Source organism: Convolutriloba macropyga, chromosome 6 (genome assembly GCF_964194025.1).
Source record: "Convolutriloba macropyga chromosome 6, txConMacr16.3, whole genome shotgun sequence".
Lineage (NCBI taxonomy): Eukaryota > Metazoa > Xenacoelomorpha > Acoela > Convolutidae > Convolutriloba > Convolutriloba macropyga.
This window is the reverse complement of record NC_134473.1, coordinates 13062584-13083583: the sequence shown is the minus strand read 5'-3', so window position 1 is coordinate 13083583 and position 21000 is coordinate 13062584. Positions and strand designations below refer to the sequence as shown.

At 35.3% G+C, this 21000-nt stretch overlaps 2 protein-coding genes across 2 annotated transcripts in view; both read right to left on the bottom strand.

Moving 5' to 3' along the window:
* Nucleotides 1-3302, bottom strand: part of LOC142341487 (nipped-B-like protein scc-2) — a 95046-nt gene extending 91744 nt beyond the window's left edge. The window contains exons 1-2 of the mRNA XM_075392455.1: nt 2976-3302; nt 237-563 (exon numbers count right to left, since the gene is read on the bottom strand). Of these exons, the coding sequence (XP_075248570.1) occupies nt 237-563; nt 2976-3132 (484 nt within the window). The 5' untranslated portion in view covers nt 3133-3302. The remainder of the gene's footprint in view (nt 1-236; nt 564-2975) is intronic.
* Nucleotides 3303-3383: 81 nt separating this feature from the next.
* Nucleotides 3384-4609, bottom strand: LOC142340794 (protein ABHD18-like). Its single transcript, XM_075391509.1, has one exon. It carries the CDS (start codon nt 4513-4515, stop codon nt 3400-3402), a length of 1116 nt encoding a protein of 371 aa, XP_075247624.1. The 5' UTR covers nt 4516-4609; the 3' UTR covers nt 3384-3399.
* Nucleotides 4610-21000: the final 16391 nt, after the last annotated feature.

Here is a 21000-nt window from a genome sequence, read left to right as displayed (position 1 = left end):
AATAATACCGAAAGGCAATACATGATGGAGAGGTTGCCCATAAATCAGCAAATGAAAAAAGATCTTTTTAGATCCCTTTAGCCAGTTGAATGAAACCATTCGATATCCGCTTGAACAGATTAGGACTGGGGATTCGGTAACTATAATAGCATTAGCTGGCAAAAAAAGATACAATAAAAGGTTCATGAAATCAAACCATTTCTCCAACAATTGCTGAACTAATGGTAAAACATCACCTGTTTTCTGAATCTGTATTTGTCGCAGTTTGTCCTCAATGATATCATCAACACCACATCTTAGCTGTTCCTCTGATGATGTGACCAAAATTCCCGAATTCAGATCCTGTTTCATTTCGTCCTGCACTGCTTGGAGAGAGCTGGCTAAGTGTGAAGAAATAGCTTCGAGAATGTCCATGGACGGGTCGCGACCTCTGCGTGCACTTTCTATTTCTCTTTCTTGGAGGTCATTCGTACTCTGATTGAGTGCCCTGGACTGAGTAGGTTGCTGACTCTCCGCAACAGAAGAACCTCCGATCTCGGTTGCGCATGATAACTCACCGACAACTAAATAAGAATTTAATTCATAGCTGCACGGACGTGGACAGGCAACGAGACCATGAATATATTCAACAAAAAATTTTCCAAATATAAACACATTTTCAAACACATTAATATGTCAAACTAAAGACATAACCAAAACGTAAAAAAAGGAAACTTACAAAATTTGAATTCAAACTAACGATCATTTACTAACAAATACGAAACTTAAATAATAGCGTGAATTGATAAAGTTTGCAAAAACGTCAAATAACTGCGAGCAGAAATCAGACACTATTTAGAGTTCAGGAAAAAAGTGCTTTCACAACCACTAGTTTCAAAATTTATAAATTGAAACATTTGATCATCTGAAAAATATAGCATCGCAGAAAAAATAAAACACTATGATAACAGTACGAACAAAAGTGCAAAACAGCAATAATTTCGGGCAAAAATAGAAATTCCATCAAAACATTTTAAAAATAAGAGCCGTCGTCAAAAACAAAAAGACCAGTTGCGCATTGATATCTTCAATCAACTTAAATATTGCATTAGTAAATAGCAAATCTTCGCTCAAAATTGAAATTATGAAAACAAGGACATCGAAGACGGTAAAATTTAAGAACTCACAATTAGTTTTGAAGAGTAGTTGAGTTTTCCAAAACTAATAGCTGATTAAAGGCAAATAAAACAAAAGCCAAAACTTCCTTCAAACAAATCGAACTCAATTTCTGGAGAAGAAAACCAATAAGTTCAAAAACACTCTGTGATATATAAAATTAAAGAAACGCGAGCCAAACTAAAAACGAAGAAATGCGAGACAAACTTATTATGGTGTCATTCATTAAGATCAATACTTAAACCTTGAAATTTTCAGTTACTCAAAAACAGGCCGCATCATAAAATATGCCATGCTTGCTAATATTACCTTCACAAAAACAAATAATGAGGCATAATTTTCAAAACAAGCACGATATAACAAATTGCAAGTCGAAAAATTGTCAGATAGGCAGAAAAAACACATGACTCGACGCCAGCCTGCAATGTTTGCACCATTTAATTCTTGTCGTTTTTATTATCTATATCAAAAAAATTAACTTTTTTGGTTGAGATCAGATGCAGCTTTCGGTGGACTTTTGACTGATTTCGTTCAAAAGGCTCCAGTTATTTCAGAAAGAAACACATCGGCAGCGAGAGCTTCCTACACTTCCAGGTAATTCAATCAGACATTGGGGGAGGGGTTCACACTAGGGTGGGGGGGGGGGGGGGGGAGGGGTGAGGAAAAGTAACAGTACAGAAGCAAATCTGGCATAACATCTTTTCCTCCTTATCACGTCATGTTCGAACAAAAAACTATTTCTATATTACCTTTAACTTTTTGATATAATTTCTGTGAAGAAATCAAAATGAAACATAGAAAGTTCACAAAAAAATTATATGTATAGATTATTAAGTCCAGGTTGTCCAAAATGATTGAGTATTAGCTGACACTACTGCAAATTAGACTAAAGATAGTCAAAACCTTGAAAAAACCCAAAACACAGTAAAAAGGGGGCATCTCTCTCTCATACTTCATTTAATGTCTGAAGAATTGCTCTAGAAAGACGGACGATAGCTTCATTTAATTGCCGCCAGCTTCGGTTACATGGGCGGGGTTGGGGTGTAATAATGGGGCATTAGAGCCTTCAGATTATGCTATTAGAGCTCATATAGGCCACCAGTAAGATTCAAAGGGAAAACATGAAAACTAATTTTGGCGCTCTTTCCCTTTGACTTTCAGTAGCGAGCCACCGCCAATTGAGTTCAGCCGTGTAAAATTACGAATCAGAGAACAAATTAGATCACGCATAAATCAAGAATTCAAGCGTGATAGAAGTCCGTCGAAAAGCAAAAACTGTCAAGCAAAATTTTGGATAAAGACACAAGAGTACAAAAATTCCTTCGAGTTATTTTTTCGAGAGCAGAAGCAACACTTCGCTTCACTTAAAATCAATTTTTTCTTGTTAACTTTAAGCATAAATGACAAATTGGTCTGATTACGTTCAAATTTTATCAGATGTATAAACTAGAACTCTTTGGTTTCACGAGCTTAAGATTAATTATCTATAGTTAACTAACTATATTCAAAATGGTAATTAAAATTAATGTTCAAATTAGAAATTTGAAGAACTATTAGATCAAAATTAGTCATAAAATTTTGGGCATCGATTGCCTTTCGAAAGACGAGTTTCAAAAACTACTATATGGGTTCCTGTCACCGACATCTTTCTATGAGAAATACATCGACCAATCAATATTGATTGAACAAAAATGAGCAATACCAATCGACTTTTACCAGATGTTGCAATTTGTGCATTTGCAGATCAATTACTCAATAATGAAATTTCTGTGAGAGCACTTTGATAAAAAGACGAAATCTTTCACTTGCTGTCAACCTACCATCGGGTATGGGAACGATACTGGCAAACGTGACAATGGGAATTTGTATGCTTTGCTGAGGCTGCGGTTGTTGTTGATGTGCAGCAGCAGACATCTGTTTAGCGCCAGTAGCTGGCATAGGTCGTCTCACCGCATTTGAAGATGACTGATTCATCATGTCAATGGATACTTGAAGACTTTTTCCGCTACATTTGATAAAAACTGAATTTTTAATTGATTATTCTTTCTAAAACCCTATATAGACAGAGGCCTTGGGAACTTTTCCACTAAACATTTGTGTTTTTGGACACCTAGAAAAATTTCCAATGCGTCAAATATTGCCATTAAATATCTGAAAAAAAACAATTATCAAAACGAGAACATTACAGTCTTCACACTTGACTGAAAAAAAATTGTTAGTTGTTTTTAATATTTTAACAATTATTTACACCTTTGATACAGTTGGGTAAAGCGATTCGTATCTTTCAACAGTTTCCAAAATTGCCTTAAGGAAAGTTTGAGTGTGCATGAAGATTCCTTGCATGTGTCCAACATTGATATTGACTCGGGTCGCACCAGGCCACACGTCATTAGTCAAGTCATCAGTATTGCGAGGTATATACGCATCTTTTTCGGCAACAACTACAGTTGCCAATTTGGGATCAACTAATGGACTGTAATTGCTAAGGTGCGTTGACACTTCTAATATTTGATATAACAAGGTTTCAGCGCTTATGCTGCCATTTACGCTATCCAGTAAGATTTTCAAATCTGGATTTTGCGACAAGGCAGATAAATCAGGCATATTTTGTCGTAACTTCGGCCAGTTGACAAACGAACTAAGGATTCCCTGAGTATACACATTTGCGGAGGTAGTCCAAGACAAACATGGAATCAGAGGTACTGGTTTTGACCAGGCAGTTGCAGCTAAAGAGGATGTATAGCCGCCTAAGGATATTCCAGTAAGAGCTGGAAAACCAAAATTCTCTTTTTCAACAAAATTCATAAGAACGTTCGCTTCCATTACGAGTGCTGTTCCCATTATTAACAAATCAGAGACATAATTCAATTGGGACCTGAACTGTGTTCTAGGCTTCCTTTTTCCATAGAAAGGATTTTCAATAACTATTGAGCCAATATTATGTTCCAATAAAGGATTCGCAAAAGACAATTTCCTTCTCAAGTAGTAATGATCACCCGTTCCAGCAAAGTGTAGCACTACCGATCGGCATCTATTTTTTGGAATACACGCCCAAAAATGACAAGTTTGACACTCTTTACGAAGATTCAAAAAAGAATTCAGAGGTGACTCAAATTTTCCAAATAAACAATCTGTTGTTGGAGAGGATGATTTAGAATCATTCGAAAATTCAATAGGAGCACTAAGAGACAACTTGAGGAAACAGCTTCGTTTCTGAATAGTGGGCAATAAGTTAAAGAAGTCAACTAAATTATTCCCATCGCTCCAGCCATTAACAAATATTTTGAAGAGATTTAAGTGGCGAAATAGTTTATCAAATGAGCTCACATCTCTAAAACTATACGCCAGTTCGGCGATCATCTGAACCTGAAAACAGAACCCATATCGTGATTGTCGAATGATCAGAAGCTTATTTTCTCAAACTAATTTATTCAAACTGCCGGCAATAATGTCGCGAAATATGATTTGTTTGAAAACGCTCCGCGTTGCGGTATCTTCAATTCGTGGGCTACAAAAGTTGAAATGCTACATAGGAACGCACATAAAAACATGTATTTGATGATGTTTTCTTATAAAATTGAATCCACCCCCTTTGTGGGCGCCCATTTGTAGAACACGCGCCATTAATGCTGTTTCCAATTTAGTTGAAGCCTACAATATATGCTAAATGGACACTTAAGGAAATAGTTGCTCTACTTTTTCAACAAAAAATTTGCAATTTTGATTTGAAATTTGTATTTTTGTAGCGACCTTTTTATTCAAGCAATTAAACTTGATGCTGTCTCACAATGATGACAATGTTTATTATTATTATTAGTATTGATTTAAGCACCATTTAAAATCTCAACAGTGCAGCAAAATTAAAACAGATAAGTTTTGAGTTTTCGCCTGAATAAAATTTCAGATGGTACAAGTTTCAGCTCGAAAGAGCGTTTATTCCACTCAACAGCGACCGAACGAACGTCTTCCAAAATTAGAGCAAAATTTGTGAACATGTAAATCGAAAAAATATTGAGACCTTGTAACCATCGTGTTTCGTTTCATTAAATCCGATAATTATAGTGGCAGTTTGCCAGGCTGATGTAGAAAGCGATGCGCATACAATAGGATTTTGAAGATAATCGGCAACCAGATAATCGGTCTAATTGGCAACCAGTGTAGCTGCTTTAGGTATGACGAGGTTGCTGTTGAAGGTGGCAATCGAAAAATCAAACGCGCGGCAGAGTTCATTATTCGCTGAAGTTTTGCTAATAATAACAATAATAATAATAATACAGACTTTAGAGTAAACTCAGGGGTTCTTTAGACCCATATCAATCCAATCAGTCACAGTTTGAGTAGTTTTAAGTCGTTTCTGCACAGAACAAGTACCAATAGGACATCCACATCTGATATGCCAAGTGCAAGAAGTCAGTTCGTTGTAGTATTCCAGAAAATATTCCCAGTAGATGTCTGATAGTCGGGTTTTCAGAGTTTCTGTGTCGTGAAATAAGTCAATACTGGTACTATGCAGGTTTGCAAGGAAGGGTTGATGCCCTATACCAAAAGTCCGCCTTTTGCCGAGTCTTGAGATTTTCATTTGCATTAATTTTGAGAGTTTTAGTAGACGACCTGGTTCGCGAATCTGAGAACGATATGTACTTCTGCCAGTTGATATCTACTTTTCCCGTAAAAATGGAAGAGAGGAGTAGTAGATCATGCATCTCGAAATATAAGGATACCGGTAGAATCTTTAGAGTCTCTAATCGTTTTTTGTAGCTACTTTTAGAGTCGGAAAGTATCCAGGCTGTTGCTCTTCTTTGTACAGATTCAATCATTTTCGTAGCAGAATTGTTTAGAAGAAGGACTCCACTTCCATATGAGAGAATGGACATGACATACCCGCAGTAGGCACTTAGTTTTAAGAAGTGACTGGTTTTCAAGCTTAGGTTTTTCATAATTTGGAAGAATGCACCAGTAGCTTTCTTACACCTCTCCTCTGCAATGTCGTTCCAGGAGAGATTTTCCGTTACAATGATTCCAAGGTCCTTCTGAGACCGTCTTTCTGAACAATCTGATCGTTTACTACTAGTTGGTGTTCGCCTTTAAAAATCTCCAGTTCTGTTACCTTGTCAGAATTTAATTTCATGGCACTTTCAATACACCAGTTTTCAATACAGCAGATATCCTTCTGTGTGTCCATCAAGTTTGTACACACAAGCTTGATGTCGTCGGCATATGCAAACGTTGGAGACGTAGTCTGTTCTAGTAGTCCATCCACATAGGCTAAGAAAAACAGGGGCCCTAAACGAGATCCCTGTGGAACTCCGCTTTTAACTTTCAATTTTTGGGAAAATACGTTATTGATTTTAACACGTTGATATCTGTCAGTTAGGTAGCTTTGTATGAGCTCAGGTAGTCCACCGCCAATTCCAAAGCTGCTCAACCTGAGAAGTAACATCGAATGATTTACTCAATCAAAGGCTTTTGAAAAGTCCAGATACAGAACACTATGAATTTCATTTTCTTCCACGGAGAAGTTGTCGTAAACTTGCGACAGAAAGGAAATCATTTGCGAGATGGCAGATCGTTTGGGGTTGAAACCGAATTGTTCGGGTTGCAATTTCTTCCTTATTCGCAAGTTAATGGCGTCGTAGATGAGCTTTTCAAAAACTTTCGAAATAACGCACAGCAGGCTGATAGGGCGGTAAGTTTCAACGTTATTCTTACTGCCACTTTTATGAATTGCGGTTACATCTGCACATTTCCAAACAGAAGGAAACAGTCGCTTGTTGCAACAAGTTTTGATCGAAAGGAACCTGGACGAGGTTAGAGATGGGCTGAGATTTTTAAGAACCTGCGGGGAAATACCATCAGGGCCTGCTGATTTACTAGCGCACAAACTCTCCAAAATTAATTTTAACTTCTCTTCTGTAACTTTTACGGTGCTGATACAATCAATTTGAAGCGGTTGCAGGTAGTTGACATTATTTTGTGGAGTTCCAGGAGAGAAAACGCTCTGAAAATATTTATCTAACAGCTCAGCCATTTCCTCAGGGCATTCTGCAAGGTTGTTCCCCCACTTAATGTTTGATGGCCAACCGTCATTCCTCCTAATTGCTTTCGGGTACTTTTGGCTTTCAGAAAACTTCCTACCAGAAAAGACTTTCGTTTCAAACGCCCGTTGTTCTTCAGAGAGCTGCTGCTTTAAGGTTTTCTCGAATTTTTTGAGTTTTATTGTCTTGGCTAATGACCTTCGTTTCCGCAGATTTCGTCTAATGGTTTCGCAGCACTTGATCAGATGGGATGAAGACGGGGAAGCCCATGGTGGAAGACTTCGACGATGTTTGGTTTTACGTGGTACTTTTCGTTCAAAGATATCGTAGAGCCATTTGTACCAGGTTTCAATCAGGACTTCAACATTGCTGAAGCAGAATGGTTGAAATGGTTCGAGCATTATGGCGCTATTCAGACAATTCCAGTCGACTTTGGAGAGAGAAAAAATTGAAAAGTCAAGATTTCGTCTGGGCGGAACTGGTCTTTTGTAAATAGCAACTTGCAAATTTAAGTTTGAGTAAACAGCAATATGATCGGGAAGCAATTTTCCATCAATTTTGTATTTCCCAGTTGTTGCAAAGTCAAAACCGACATCATTAATTAGTGCAGGATTGTTACATAGAAAAACATCAAGACTTTTGCCATTACTGGTGATGACAAACTGCTGGAAGTTAAGTTCAATCAATCTGTCCAGAATAGTATTTTCGTACAAATCATGAGAATGATACGAAAGCCAGTTTACAAACTTCAAGTTTATGTCGCCAACAAGTGTAACACCAACTGCACCTTTTGTAGACTGAAGGCCAATTAGATGTTGCAGGAGGTTACAGAAGCACGATTCGTGCCAACGATATGGACTGTCTTTTGGTGGGTTGTACAAGTAGCAAAGAATGATAACATGCTTGTATCCAGCATCGCTTACAATCTGTTGCTCAATGACAGGGCAATCAACAGAAAAATTTTCAACATGTAGATGTCCAGCTTTAAGGTTTTCAGATTCTCTCACACCTATAAATACCCCACCGTGTCGAGTGTTTCCAGGTCCTGGGTCTCTGTCACATCGAAAAACAGTGAAATCAGGTATAAAGAGAACTTTAGTCGGTACAATATGTGTCAGCCAAGTTTCAGTCAAACAAATATTATTATAGTCAATTGAACATAAAACATTAGACAGACTCATTCTTCTATCAATCTTGAAAACACTTCTGACATTGAAGTTTAGAAGTTTGAGATCTGTTGTCGGGACATAGCCGTCTAGTCAGTGGGTTTTGTTTGGTATAGTTGCCCAATCTTCGCCAATTTTTTGTTGGAGCTTTAAATTTTGTATTCGCAGATTTCTTGGTCCTGCTCCTTCTTCGATCAATTCTCGACGCTTTTTCAGGGCAGCATTCTCAACAGCAAGTTCCTCCTTTGTAAGCTCACGGCCCAGTAAGATTCGTTTTTCGTAGTCTTTCATTTTTCTCGCAGAGAGAAGAATTATACGTTTATCTTCTTGATTTGAAATGTTTACAATCAGCGTTCGACAGTTCCCATGTTTTGATGTATCTCTCCTTCCAAAGCGCTTTAGCCCAGTAACTGTGCAATTAACATTCAAGTGAAGAAAGACCTCGCGGACCTCTTCCATATCGTCTAACTCTCTCTGCAATGCGTCAGCTGAAGACGACTCACGGACACCACGAAGTCTAATTCCAGCTGTATTTGTAGTGTGTGAAGCTACTGTTGACGTCGGCATCGCGGCCACTTGAGCGAAGGTTTTTTCAAATCTTTTACACAACTCGTGAGACCTGTTAATTCTTCTTGCCTTCCTCCACTATCCGTCGTCGCTTTTTCTGCAACCTTCTCAACAGATTCTCTGATATCCTGGATTGCGTTTTTCAAGTCGGCATACTCATTGCGGAGATCTAGTTAAGCTGTTTCTTTTACAATTGACCTCAGGACGAGTTCTTTCCTACTTGTGGCTACACATTGATTGCAGAACAGTAACAGATTTGCTCCTATTTCTTATATTGCAGCTATTGCAGTTTTAGACAAACCTGCGCATTTTTCATTAAGATGCATAGTTTTATTGCAAGACACGCAATGAAACACATGTTCATCAGCCGCAATTCCTTTTTGACAGGAGTTGCATTTACTTGACTCGGCAAAAGACATACCTTTTTCTCTGCCCAACCTCGCCAGCGTGATAATTAAACCCCACCGTCAAGGCTAGGAAAGAAGCAAAAATGTCTCTTAGATGGGTCTTTAGTCTGTTTTCTCAATCACTGAGGTTGATTGAGAGTTTGCTTTCTTGATTTTGTCTCGCTGTTTCTTCGAGAATTTAGTTCTGAGCGCTCGTTGTTTTGTGGAAATTTTTTCTGGTGTTTGCAGTTTTCTGAGTCGTGATACAATGGTTTTTACCAGACGAGATTCTAGGCTTGTTGGAGGATGCACTAAACCTAGCTTTTGTACGTATTTTGGATTTTTCTGTTTTCGTTTGGATATGAGTTTTTCTCGAACGTCAATAATGGTAATTCCCGTCTCAGACAACTGCTTGTATACGTTTCGAAGACCAAATCTTTTACAGTACAGGACAGCTGCGATATTGTCTTTAAAGATTTTTAGAATCTGACACAAGAACTCGATTGAACAGGGCTCGTAATTAATGCTCTTGTGGGCAGACAACGAATTGCTTATAACGTCGTGCCAGATAATAAGTTTCCGTCTCTTCTCAAGACAACCACGCACAAGCAAATTTTGCAGTACCTTCAGTTGATTTCTGGCTTTGGGGTTGAACGACAATCCGGGTAGGGTGAAAGACTTTTGAATATATGGTGCCTTTGCTCTGTAGTCCCAGGAATATAGGGTTTTGTGTAGTGAACTGGCTCCAACGAAATAGTACATTCAGAGACTGCATTGATAATCTTCGCCTGTATCTAAAATCCCTCTAATTGAAGGCAATCCAGTTCTTACAGGCCAAACCATGATCTATCACGACATATCATATCATATCTATTTAATAAAAGGTTTGGCAGACAATAATAAAGCAGAAATGGTAAATCAGAATGAGGACAATATGGGATCTAGAACCAAAATGAGAGCAATAATTAATTGTTGTTTCATTTAATTTGAGCGTGGTTCTTACTATACCCAAGAGCAATATTATAAGTTTGCCGACGATAATTCAAGTACTTTTGTTTCTGATTGAAAATACATGTCGAAATAAGACACTATTGCATCTTTGTCTAGAATATTTTCAGTCACTTGCCTGAAAACATTTTTCATTTGTGAGTTTACAAAGTAAATTGGCATACATTAAGTAAATTGGCTTCAGTAAATTGGCATACATTAAGCTAAACAGTAAATTGGCATCCATTACGCTAAACAAGGAGATAGCTGAATGAATATCGAATTAACTGTCGATTATCTTGTCCTTTTAGTGAAAAAATACGACAGTTTGAGCTGTTACGTTGAGCAAAAAGTCGTTTAAGACAATAAGTTCTCCATGAAGTTAAATGAAATTCGAGCAAGCTGCCAATGGTATTGATTGAGGAAAAAAGAATTAATTTATCCTCAGTGAGCAAAGTATTCTTAACTTTAAGCTAGGAAACGACGCGCAACGAGGTTGTTCGAACATCTTCACAGCGTGTCCAGAAATATAATATAGCAAATAAACTTATCAAATCTGTTCCTTACTTTTCTTAACAAATTTAAAAGACATATTAGAAGACATTAAAGATCACTTAAAAGTCATATTAAAGCTCACTTAAACGAACATCAAGACTTCATCAAGTAATGGAAAGAGAAAAACAATTCTTGATAAAAATGGACAATTGGAAAAACCGTTAAGAACTAATTCTAGAACTTTTTTTTAAAAAAATCAAATTTTGACAGAAAAATCGAACCCCGCTGCCATCCACAAAGGCACCGCAGCAACTTCTGCATAGATTTCAGTTACTTTGCAAAGGAAGCACAATGAACAACAGTATCAAACCCTTTCAAAAAGATACGTGAAAGTTAGATTCAGCTTAACAAAAAGAAAGCTAAGAACTTGCTTGCCAACCCTGAAATCATCTTTTGATAATACCTGAAATCCCATGTGGTATATAAAGTTACATGTAATGGATGCAGTTCCATCTATGTTGGCCAAACCAACCGACATGTTACCACTAGAATTTCGAAGCATCAAAAGGATTCCCCTCGTTGATTGTTGTGGTACAGCGCATAATATTGAATGGAAGATTCTTGATACATGTGGCGGGGTTTAAAAACTAATGATAATAGAGGCGATCTACATCAAAAAGCTAAAACCGCAATTAAATACGGGCGATGAGTACCGGGGGCGGCAATTGACATTGAATTATTGGTTCAAATGCAAAAAATCTGACTTTTGAAATTCAAAAATTATTCTGGTACATGTTAATTCGAAATTTTGTCAACCCCAACAATTAAAAAATAAAAACAGATAGATAGGAATGAAAGTAAAAACCCCTGTTCAGGAAAAGAAGGCAATATACCCGGGATTTTCAAAAACTCCGGAATAAAAATTCAATTGATTCTAGTGTAATAAGTGTAAATAAAATGTTGTAAATGTAATTTTAACTGTAAATAGTTTCAAAAATTCGATATTGTTTTAACTCATTTCTTAGAAATAGAGTTAAGGACAAATTTATATACGTTTTAAATTATTTCATTTAATTTTTAAACCTGAGGATGAACGCAATGTTCAAAAACGTTCGTTTTTTAATCAATTTAAGTTTTATTTGACAGTTACCTCTTCTCTACATCGTTAGATGTTTAATTTACAAAAATTTCAAAAACGAATGTTTTGTTGTATTTGTCTAATCAATTTTATTTGACTTTAGACCAAAAATATCACTTGACAGCTACTGATTGCCTGAAGTGAGTTATTTCTGGACGATCGATATCTTTGAACTACTTATAGTGAATAATATGCATTTTTCCTTGAATATCTGAAAAAGGAACAAGGGCTGAAAAAGATGTAAATCAAAATAACCAAAAACCATATAGAAAAGGGCTTTGAATTCAATTGATAGTGCTGTACTAAAAATTTTCGGGGGACGTTATGTATTAACTTGAACTCTATTCCATAATGTGTACTGAGTTTCTTGAAAACGCAATTTTGCATGTTGCTTGAATGATAATTTTAGTATCACTCAGTAGTCCTAGATGGCAACATAATCTTTCCATTTTCACTACAACACCGTTTAAAACAAGGTCTCAACTGGCAGGCCATTCATAGTTTTATGTTTAACAGTGCTTTTTTTTAGATGTTTATTTTAAGCTTGTTGCAATCGAGCCGATTTGAAACCGGTTTCGTTTCTGCAATTATTTCAGGAGAGCGCTTTAATTTCAACAGACTCGTGTCATCAGCAAATTAAAAAACTTCACTAGTATTGCAAACAAGCGATAATTCATTTTCGATCAAGCAAAAAAGCAAACCTAGCATTGAGCGTTGCGGTACCCTACAATGAAATGGTTTCTTGCTAGAGTAGACGCTATTGCAGGACACGTTGCATCCTACTTTTTATGCTGCTGCTCAACAACTCTTTCCATGTTTCTCTTATACCAAGAAACCTTGGGCCACGTAAAAAATGAATTGATTGGAGCAATCTTGCAATCAAGGCAAAACTTTTCGATAACTCGAAATTGGTCGTGATGCTAATGAATGTTTACTCCTAATCTTTCGTGAGTTCTGCAATTAGGACAAAACCCAAACAGCTTTTGATGGACCCAAACTTTTTAAGATAGAAAACGTTTTATAGAAAGTATACATTATTGTACATTGCTCTTTCAAACATTTTGCTGAACACCATGCGGAAAGAATTGGACCATTAATCAAATCACCTTCACAATTAATTTTTTGAAAAAGATTTATAGCTGATTGCTTGAGCTCTGATGAGAAAAAATTGTTTCTGGACTGTTGATAAAACAAGGAAACAGTCGCTATTTGATGGAAGCTTCTTTAAAAAATAACGTGTGTGATCGTGACCAGATGCGGTCTTGTCATCGAGATCAACAGCAATGTTTTTTAACCGATATATTATCGTTATTATTATTTTTATTTTAAGATTATGCACCATTTACAAACTCAAAAGTGCTTTCAAAGTCAAAAAAGTTGTTAAAGAAAATCAGTTTTCTATGAAATTCAAGCAAACTGCCAATGGTATTGATTCAGGAAAAGAGAATTAGTTAATCCTCAATGAGCGAAGTATTCTTAACTTCAAGCTAGGAAACGACGCGCAATGAGGTCGTTCGAAAACCTTCACAGTGTGCCCCGAAATAAAACATGGATAACAAACTTACTAAATCTGTTCCTTATCTTTCTTAAAATTTTTAGGAAACATTAAAAGATATTTTAGAAGACTTTAAAGCTCACTTAAAAGTTATATTAAAACTCAATTAAGCGAACACCAAGACTTCATTATATAATAGAAGGAGAAAAACAATTCATGATGAAAATGCATAATTGGAAAAACCGTTAAAAACTATATCTAGAAACTTTTAAAAAAATCAAATTTTGATGGAAAAAGGCACCTCAGCAAAATTTGCATAGATTTCAGTTACTTTGCTGGGAAGCAAAATGAACAACAGTGTAAAAATTTTTCGAAAGATTCGTGAAGGTTCGATGTATAATTTAGAACATTTTCAAAAACGAATGTGCTTATCATAATTGTCTAATCATATTAATTTGGCTTTAGACCAAAATTATCACTTGACAGCTATTGATTGCCTAAAAGGAGTTATTTCTGAACGATCGCTATCTTTGAACTACTTATAGTGAATAATGCGCATATTTCCTTGAATATCTACAAAAGGAACAAGGGATGAGAAAGATATAAATCCAAAAAACCAAAAACCATATAGAAAAGGGCTTTGAATTCAATTGATAGTACTGTACTAAAAATTTTCGAGGGACGTTATGTATTAACTTGAACACTATTCCATATAGTGTACTGAGTTTCTTGAAAACGCAATTTTGCATGTTGCTTAAATGATAATTTTAGTATCACTCATTAGTCTTAGATAACAACATGATCCTTCCATTTTCACTACAACACCGTTTAAAACAAAGTCTCAACTGGCAGGCCATTCATAGTTATATGTTTACCAATGCTTTTTTTAGATGTTGAGTTTAAGTTTGTTGCAATCGAGCCGATTGGAAACCGATTTCGTTTCTGCAATTATTTCAGGAGAGCGCTTTATGGTCAACAGACTTGTGCCATCAGCAAATTAAAAAACTTCACTAGTATTACAAACAAGCGATAGTTCATTTTCGATCAAGCAAAAAAGCAAACCTAGCATTGAGCGTTGCGGTACCCTACAATGAAATGGTTTCTTGCTAGAGTAGACGCTATTGCAGGACATGTTGCATCCTACTTTTTATGCTGCTGCTCAACAACTCTTTCCATGTTTCTCATATACCAAGAAATTTGGGCCACATAAAAAATGAAATGAGTGGAGCAATCTCGCAATCAAGGCAAAACTTTCCGATAAATCGAAATTGGTCGTGATGCTAATGAATGTTTACTCCTAATCTTTCGTGAGTTCTGCAATTGTGACAAAACCCAAACAGCTTTTGATAGACCCAAACTTTTTAAGATAGAAAACGTTTTATAAAAAGTATACATTTTTGTATATTGCTCTTTCAAACATATTGCTGAACACCATGAGGAAAGAATTGGACCATTAATCAAATCACCTTCAAAATCAATTTTTTGAAAAAGAGTTATAGCTGATTGCTTGAGCTCTGATCAGAGAAAAATGTTTCTGAACTGTTGATAAAACAAGAAAACAGTCGCTATTTGATGAAAGCTTCTTTAGAAAATAACGTGTGTGATCGTAACCAGATGAGGTCTTGTCATCGAGATCAACAGCAATGTTTTTTTACCGATATATTATTGTTATTATTATTTTTATTTTAAGATTACGCACCATTTACAAACTCAAAAGTGCATTCAAAGTCAAAAAAGTCGTTAAAGACAATCAGTTTTCCATGAAATTCAAGCAAACCGCCAATGGTATTGATTCAGGAAAAGAGAATTAGTTAATCCTCAATGAGCGAAGTATTCTTAACTTCAAGCTAGGAAACGACGCGCAATGAGGTCGTTCGAACACCTTCACAGTGTGTCCCAAAATAAAACATGGATAACAAACTTACTAAATCTGTTCCTTATCTTTCTTAAAATTTTTAAAAGACATTAAAAGATATTTTAGAAGACTTTAAAGCTCACTTTAAAGTTATATTAAAGCTCCCTTAAACCAACACCAAGACTTCATTAAATAATAGAAGGAGTAAAACGATTCTTGATGAAAATGCATAATTGGAAAAAGCGTTAAGAACTATTTCTAGAAACTTTTAAAAAATCAAATTTTGATGGGAAAAGGCACCTCAGCAAAATTTGCATAGATTTCAGTTACTTTGCTGGGAAGCACAATGAACAACAGTGTCAAATTTTTTCGAAAGATTCGCGAAGGTTCAATGTATAATTTACAAAAAATTCATAAACGAATGTTCTTATCATAATTGTCTAATCATATTCATTTGGCTTTAGACCAAAATTATCACTTGACAGCTAATGATTGCCTAAAAGGAGTTAATTTTGAACGATCGCTATCTTTGAACTACTTATAGTGAATAATGCGCATATTTCCTTGAATATCTACAAAAGGAACAAAGGATGCAAAGTTGTAAATCCAAATAACAAAAAACCATATAGAAAAGAGCTTTGAATTCAATTGATAGTACTATACTAAAAATTTTTGAGGGACGTTATGTATTAACTTGAACACTATTCCATATTGTGTACTGAGTTTCTTGAAAACGCAATTTTGCATGTTGCTTGAATGATAATTCTAGTATCACTCATTAGTCATAGATAACAACATGATCCTTCCATTTTCACTACAACACCGTTTAAAACAAAGTCTCAACTGGCAGGCCATTCTTAGTTATATGTTTACTAGTGCTTTTTTTAGATGTTTAGTTTAAGTTTGTTGCAATCGAGCCGATTGGAAACCGATTTCGTTTCTGCAATTATTTAAGGAGAGCGCTTTATGTTCAACAGACTTGTGCCATCAGCAAATTAAAAAACTTCACTAGTATCGCAAACAAGCGATAGTTCATTTACGAACAAGCAAAAAAACAAACCTAGCATTAAGCGTTGCGGTACCCTACAATGAAATGGTTTCTGGCTAGAGTAGAAGCTATTGCAGGACACGTTGCATCCTTCTTTTTATGCTGCTGCTCAACAATTCTTTCCATGTTTCTCTTATACCAAGAAATTTTGGGCCACATAAAAAATGAAATGAGTGGAGCCATCTCGCAATCGTGACCAGATGAGGTCTCGTCATCGAGATCAACAGCAATGTTTTTTTTTACCGATATATTATTGTTATTATTATTTTCATTTTAAGATTACGCACCATTTAAAAACTCAAAAGTGCTTTCAAAGTCAAAAAAGTCGTTAAAGACAATCAGTTTTCCATGAAATTCAAGCAAACCGCCAATGGTATTGATTCAGGAAAAGAGAATTAGTTAATCCTCAATGAGCGAAGTATTCTTAACTTCAAGCTAGGAAACGACGCGCAATGAGGTCGTTCGAACAACTTCACAGTGTGTCCCAAAATAAAACATGGATAACAAACTTACTAAATCTGTTCCTTATCTTTCTTAAAATTTTTAAAAGACATTAAAAGATATTTTAGAAGACTTTAAAGCTCACTTTAAAGTTATATTAAAGCTCCCTTAAACGAACACCAAGACTTCATTAAATAATAGAAGGAGTAAAACGATTCTTGATGAAAATGCATAATTGGAAAAAGCGTTAAGAACTATTTCTAGAAACTTTTAAAAAATCAAATTTTGATGGGAAAAGGCACCTCAGCAAAATTTGCATAGATTTCAGTTACTTTGCTGGGAAGCACAATGAACAACAGTGTCAAATTTTTTCGAAAGATTCGCGAAGGTTCAATGTATAATTTACAAAAAATTCATAAACGAATGTTCTTATCATAATTGTCTAATCATATTCATTTGGCTTTAGACCAAAATTATCACTTGACAGCTAATGATTGCCTAAAAGGAGTTATTTTTGAACGATCGCTATCTTTGAACTACTTATAGTGAATAATGCGCATATTTCCTTGAATATCTACAAAAGGAACAAAGGATGACAAAGTTGTAAATCCAAATAACCAAAAACCATATAGAAAAGAGCTTTGAATTCAATTGATAGTACTGTACTAAAAATTTTCGAGGGACGTTATGTATTAACTTGAACACTATTCCATATTGTGTGATGAGTTTCTTGAAAACGCAATTTTGCATGTTGCTTGAATGATAATTTTAGTATCACTCATTAGTCATAGATAACAACATGATCCTTCCATTTTCACTACAACACCGTTTAAAACAAAGTCTCAACTGGCAGGCCATTCTTAGTTATATGTTTACTATTGCTTTTTTTAGATGTTTAGTTTAAGTTTGTTGCAATCGAGCCGCATGAAAACCGATTTCGACCAAAATTATTACTTGACAAATACTGATTGCCTAAAATGAGTTATTTCTGAACAATCGCTATTTTTGAACTACGTATAGTGAATAATACGCATGCTTCCTTGAATATCTAAAATAGAAACAAGGGATTAAAAAGATTTAAATCCAAATAACAAAAAACCATAGAGAAAAAGACCTTTGAATTCTATTGATAGTACTGTACTAAACGATGAACACTATTCCATATTCTTGAAAAAGCAATTTGCAAGTTGCTTGAAAGATAGTTTTATTATCACTCATTGGTCCTAGATACCAACATGATCATTCCATTTTCACTACAACCCCCTTTAGAACAAGATCTCAACAGGCTGGTCGTTCATAATTATATGTTTACCTGCGCTTTTTTAGACGTTTAGTTTAAGCTTGTTGCAATCGAGCCACATGAAAACCGATTTCGTTTCTGCAATTATTTCAGGAGAGCGCTTTATGTTCGTCAGACTTTTGCCATCAGCACACTAAAAAACTTCGCTAGTTTTGCACACAAGCGATAGTTCGTTTACGAACAAAAAAGCACACCCAGCACTGAGCCTTGCGGTACCCTACAATGAAAAGTTTTTTGGTTAGAGAAAACGCTATTGCAGGACACGTTACATCCTACATTTTATGCTGCTGCTCAACAATTCTTTCCATGTTTCTCTTATACCAAGAGAATTTGGGCCACATAAAAAATGAAATGAGTGGAGCAATCTCGCAATCAAGGCAAAACTTTTCGATAAATCGAAAATGGTCGTGACGCTAATGAATGTTTACTCTTAACTTTTCCGAGAGTTTTGCAATAGTGACAAAACAAAACCAAACTGCTTTTGATGGACCTTCACATCTTAAGATGGAAATTTTTTATAAAAAAGTTTACAATATTGTATATTGCTCTTTTAAACATTTTGCTGAAGACCATGAGGAAAAAAATTGGACCATTATTCAAATCACCTTTACAATTAATTTTTTGAAAAAGATTTATAGCTGATTGCTTGAGCTCTGATGAGGGAAAATTGTTTCTGAACTGTTGATAAAACAAGAAGACAGTTGCTATTTGATGGAAGCTTCTTTAGAAAATAACGTGTGTAATCATGACCAGATGAGGTCTTGTCATGGAGATCAACAGCAAAAGTTTTTTTACCAATATATTGTTATTATTGTTATTTCTGTCTTAAAGTTATGCGCCATTTACAAACTCAGAAGTGCTTTCAAAGTCAAAGATTTGGCTTTCAGTGGAATTTTTTAAAAAAAATTTTGACAAAAAAAGCGAACCCCACTACCATCCACAAAGGCACAGCAGCAACTTTTGCGTAGATTTCAGTTACTTTTCAAAGGAAGCACAATGAACAACAGTGGCAAACTTTTTCCGAAAGATTCGTGAAAGTTAGATGTTTAATTTACAAAAATTTCAAAAAGGATTGTTCTCAACATATTTGTCTAATGATATTCATTTGACTATAGTCCAAAAATATTACTTGACAGCTACTGATTGCCTAAAGTGAGTTTTTTCTGAACGATCGCTATCTTTGAACTACTTATAGTGAATAATGCGCATATTTCCTTGAATATCTACAAAAAGTACAAGGGATGACAAAGATGTAAATCCAAATAACCAAAAACCATATAGAAAAGGGCTTTGAATTCAATTGATAGTACGGTACTAAAAATTTTCGAGGGACGTTATGTATTAATTTGAACACTATTCCATATTGTGTACTGAGTTTCTTGAAAACGCAATTTTGCATGTTGCTTGAATGATAATTTTAGTATCACTCATTAGTCCTAGATAACAACATGATCTATCCATTTTCACTATAGCACCGTTTAAAACAAAGTCTCAACTGGCAGGCCATTCATAGTTATATGTTTACCAGTGCTTTTTTAGATGTTTAGTTTAACTTGGTTGCAATCGAGCCGATTGGAAACCAATTTCGTTTCTGCAATTATTTCAGGAGAGCGCTTTATGTTCAACAGACTTGTGCCATCAGCAAATTAAAAAACTTCACTAGTATTACAAACAAGCGATAGTTCATTTTCGAACAAGCAAAAAAGCAAACCTAGCATTGAGCGTTGCGGTACCCTACAATGAAATGGTTTCTGGCTAGAGTAGACGCTTTTGCAGGACACGTTGAATCCTACTTTTTATGCTGCTGCTCAACAATTCTTTCCCTGTTTTTCTTATACCAAAAAATTTGGGCCACATAAAAAATGAAATGAGTGGAGCAATCTTGCAATCAAGGCAAAACTTTTCGATAAATCGAAATTGGTCGTGATGCCAATGAATGTTTACTCTTAATATTTCCGTGAGTTCTGCAATTGTGACAAAACCCAAACAGCTTTCGATGGACCCAAACTTTTTAAGATGGAAAACGTATTATAAAAAGTATACATTATTGTACATTGCTCTTTCAAACATTTTGCTGAACACAATGAGGAAAGGATTGGACCATTAATCAAATCACTTTTACAATCGATTTTTTGAAAAAGATTTATAGCTGATTGTTTGAGCTCTGATAAGAGAAAATTGTTTCTGAACTGTGGATAAAACAAGAAAACAGTTGCTATTTGATGAAAGCTTCTTCAGAAAATATCGTGTGTGATCGTGACCAGATGAGGTCTTGTTATCGAGATCAACAGCAATGTTTTCTTAACCGATATATTATTGTTATTATTATTTTTAATTTAAGATTATGCACCATTTACAAACTCAAAAATGCTTTCAAGGGCAAAGATTAAAAAAAAGTTAATAAAGACAATCAGTTTTCCATGAAATTCAAGCAAACTGCCAATGTTATTGATTCAGGAAAAGAGAATTAGTTAATCCTCAATAACGAAGTATTCTTAACTTCAAGCTAGGAAACGACGCGCAATGAGGTCGTTCGAAAACCTTCACAGTGTGTCCCGAAATAAAACATGGATAACAAACTTACTAAATCTGTTCCTTATCTTTCTTCTAAATTTTAAAAGACATTAGAAGATATTTTAGAAGACTTTAAAGCTCACTTAAAAGCTATAATAAAACTCACTTAAACGAACACCAAGACTTCATTAAATAATAGAAAGAGAAAAACGATTCTTGATGAAAATGCATAATTGGAAAAAGCGTTAAGAACTATTTCTAGAAACTTTTAAAAAATCAAATTTTGATGGGAAAAGGCACCTCAGCAAAATTTGGATAGATTTCAGTTACTTTGCTGGGAAGCACAATGAACAACAGCGTCAAATTTTTTTGAAAGATTCGCGAAGGTTCAATGTATAATTTACAAAAAATTCATAAA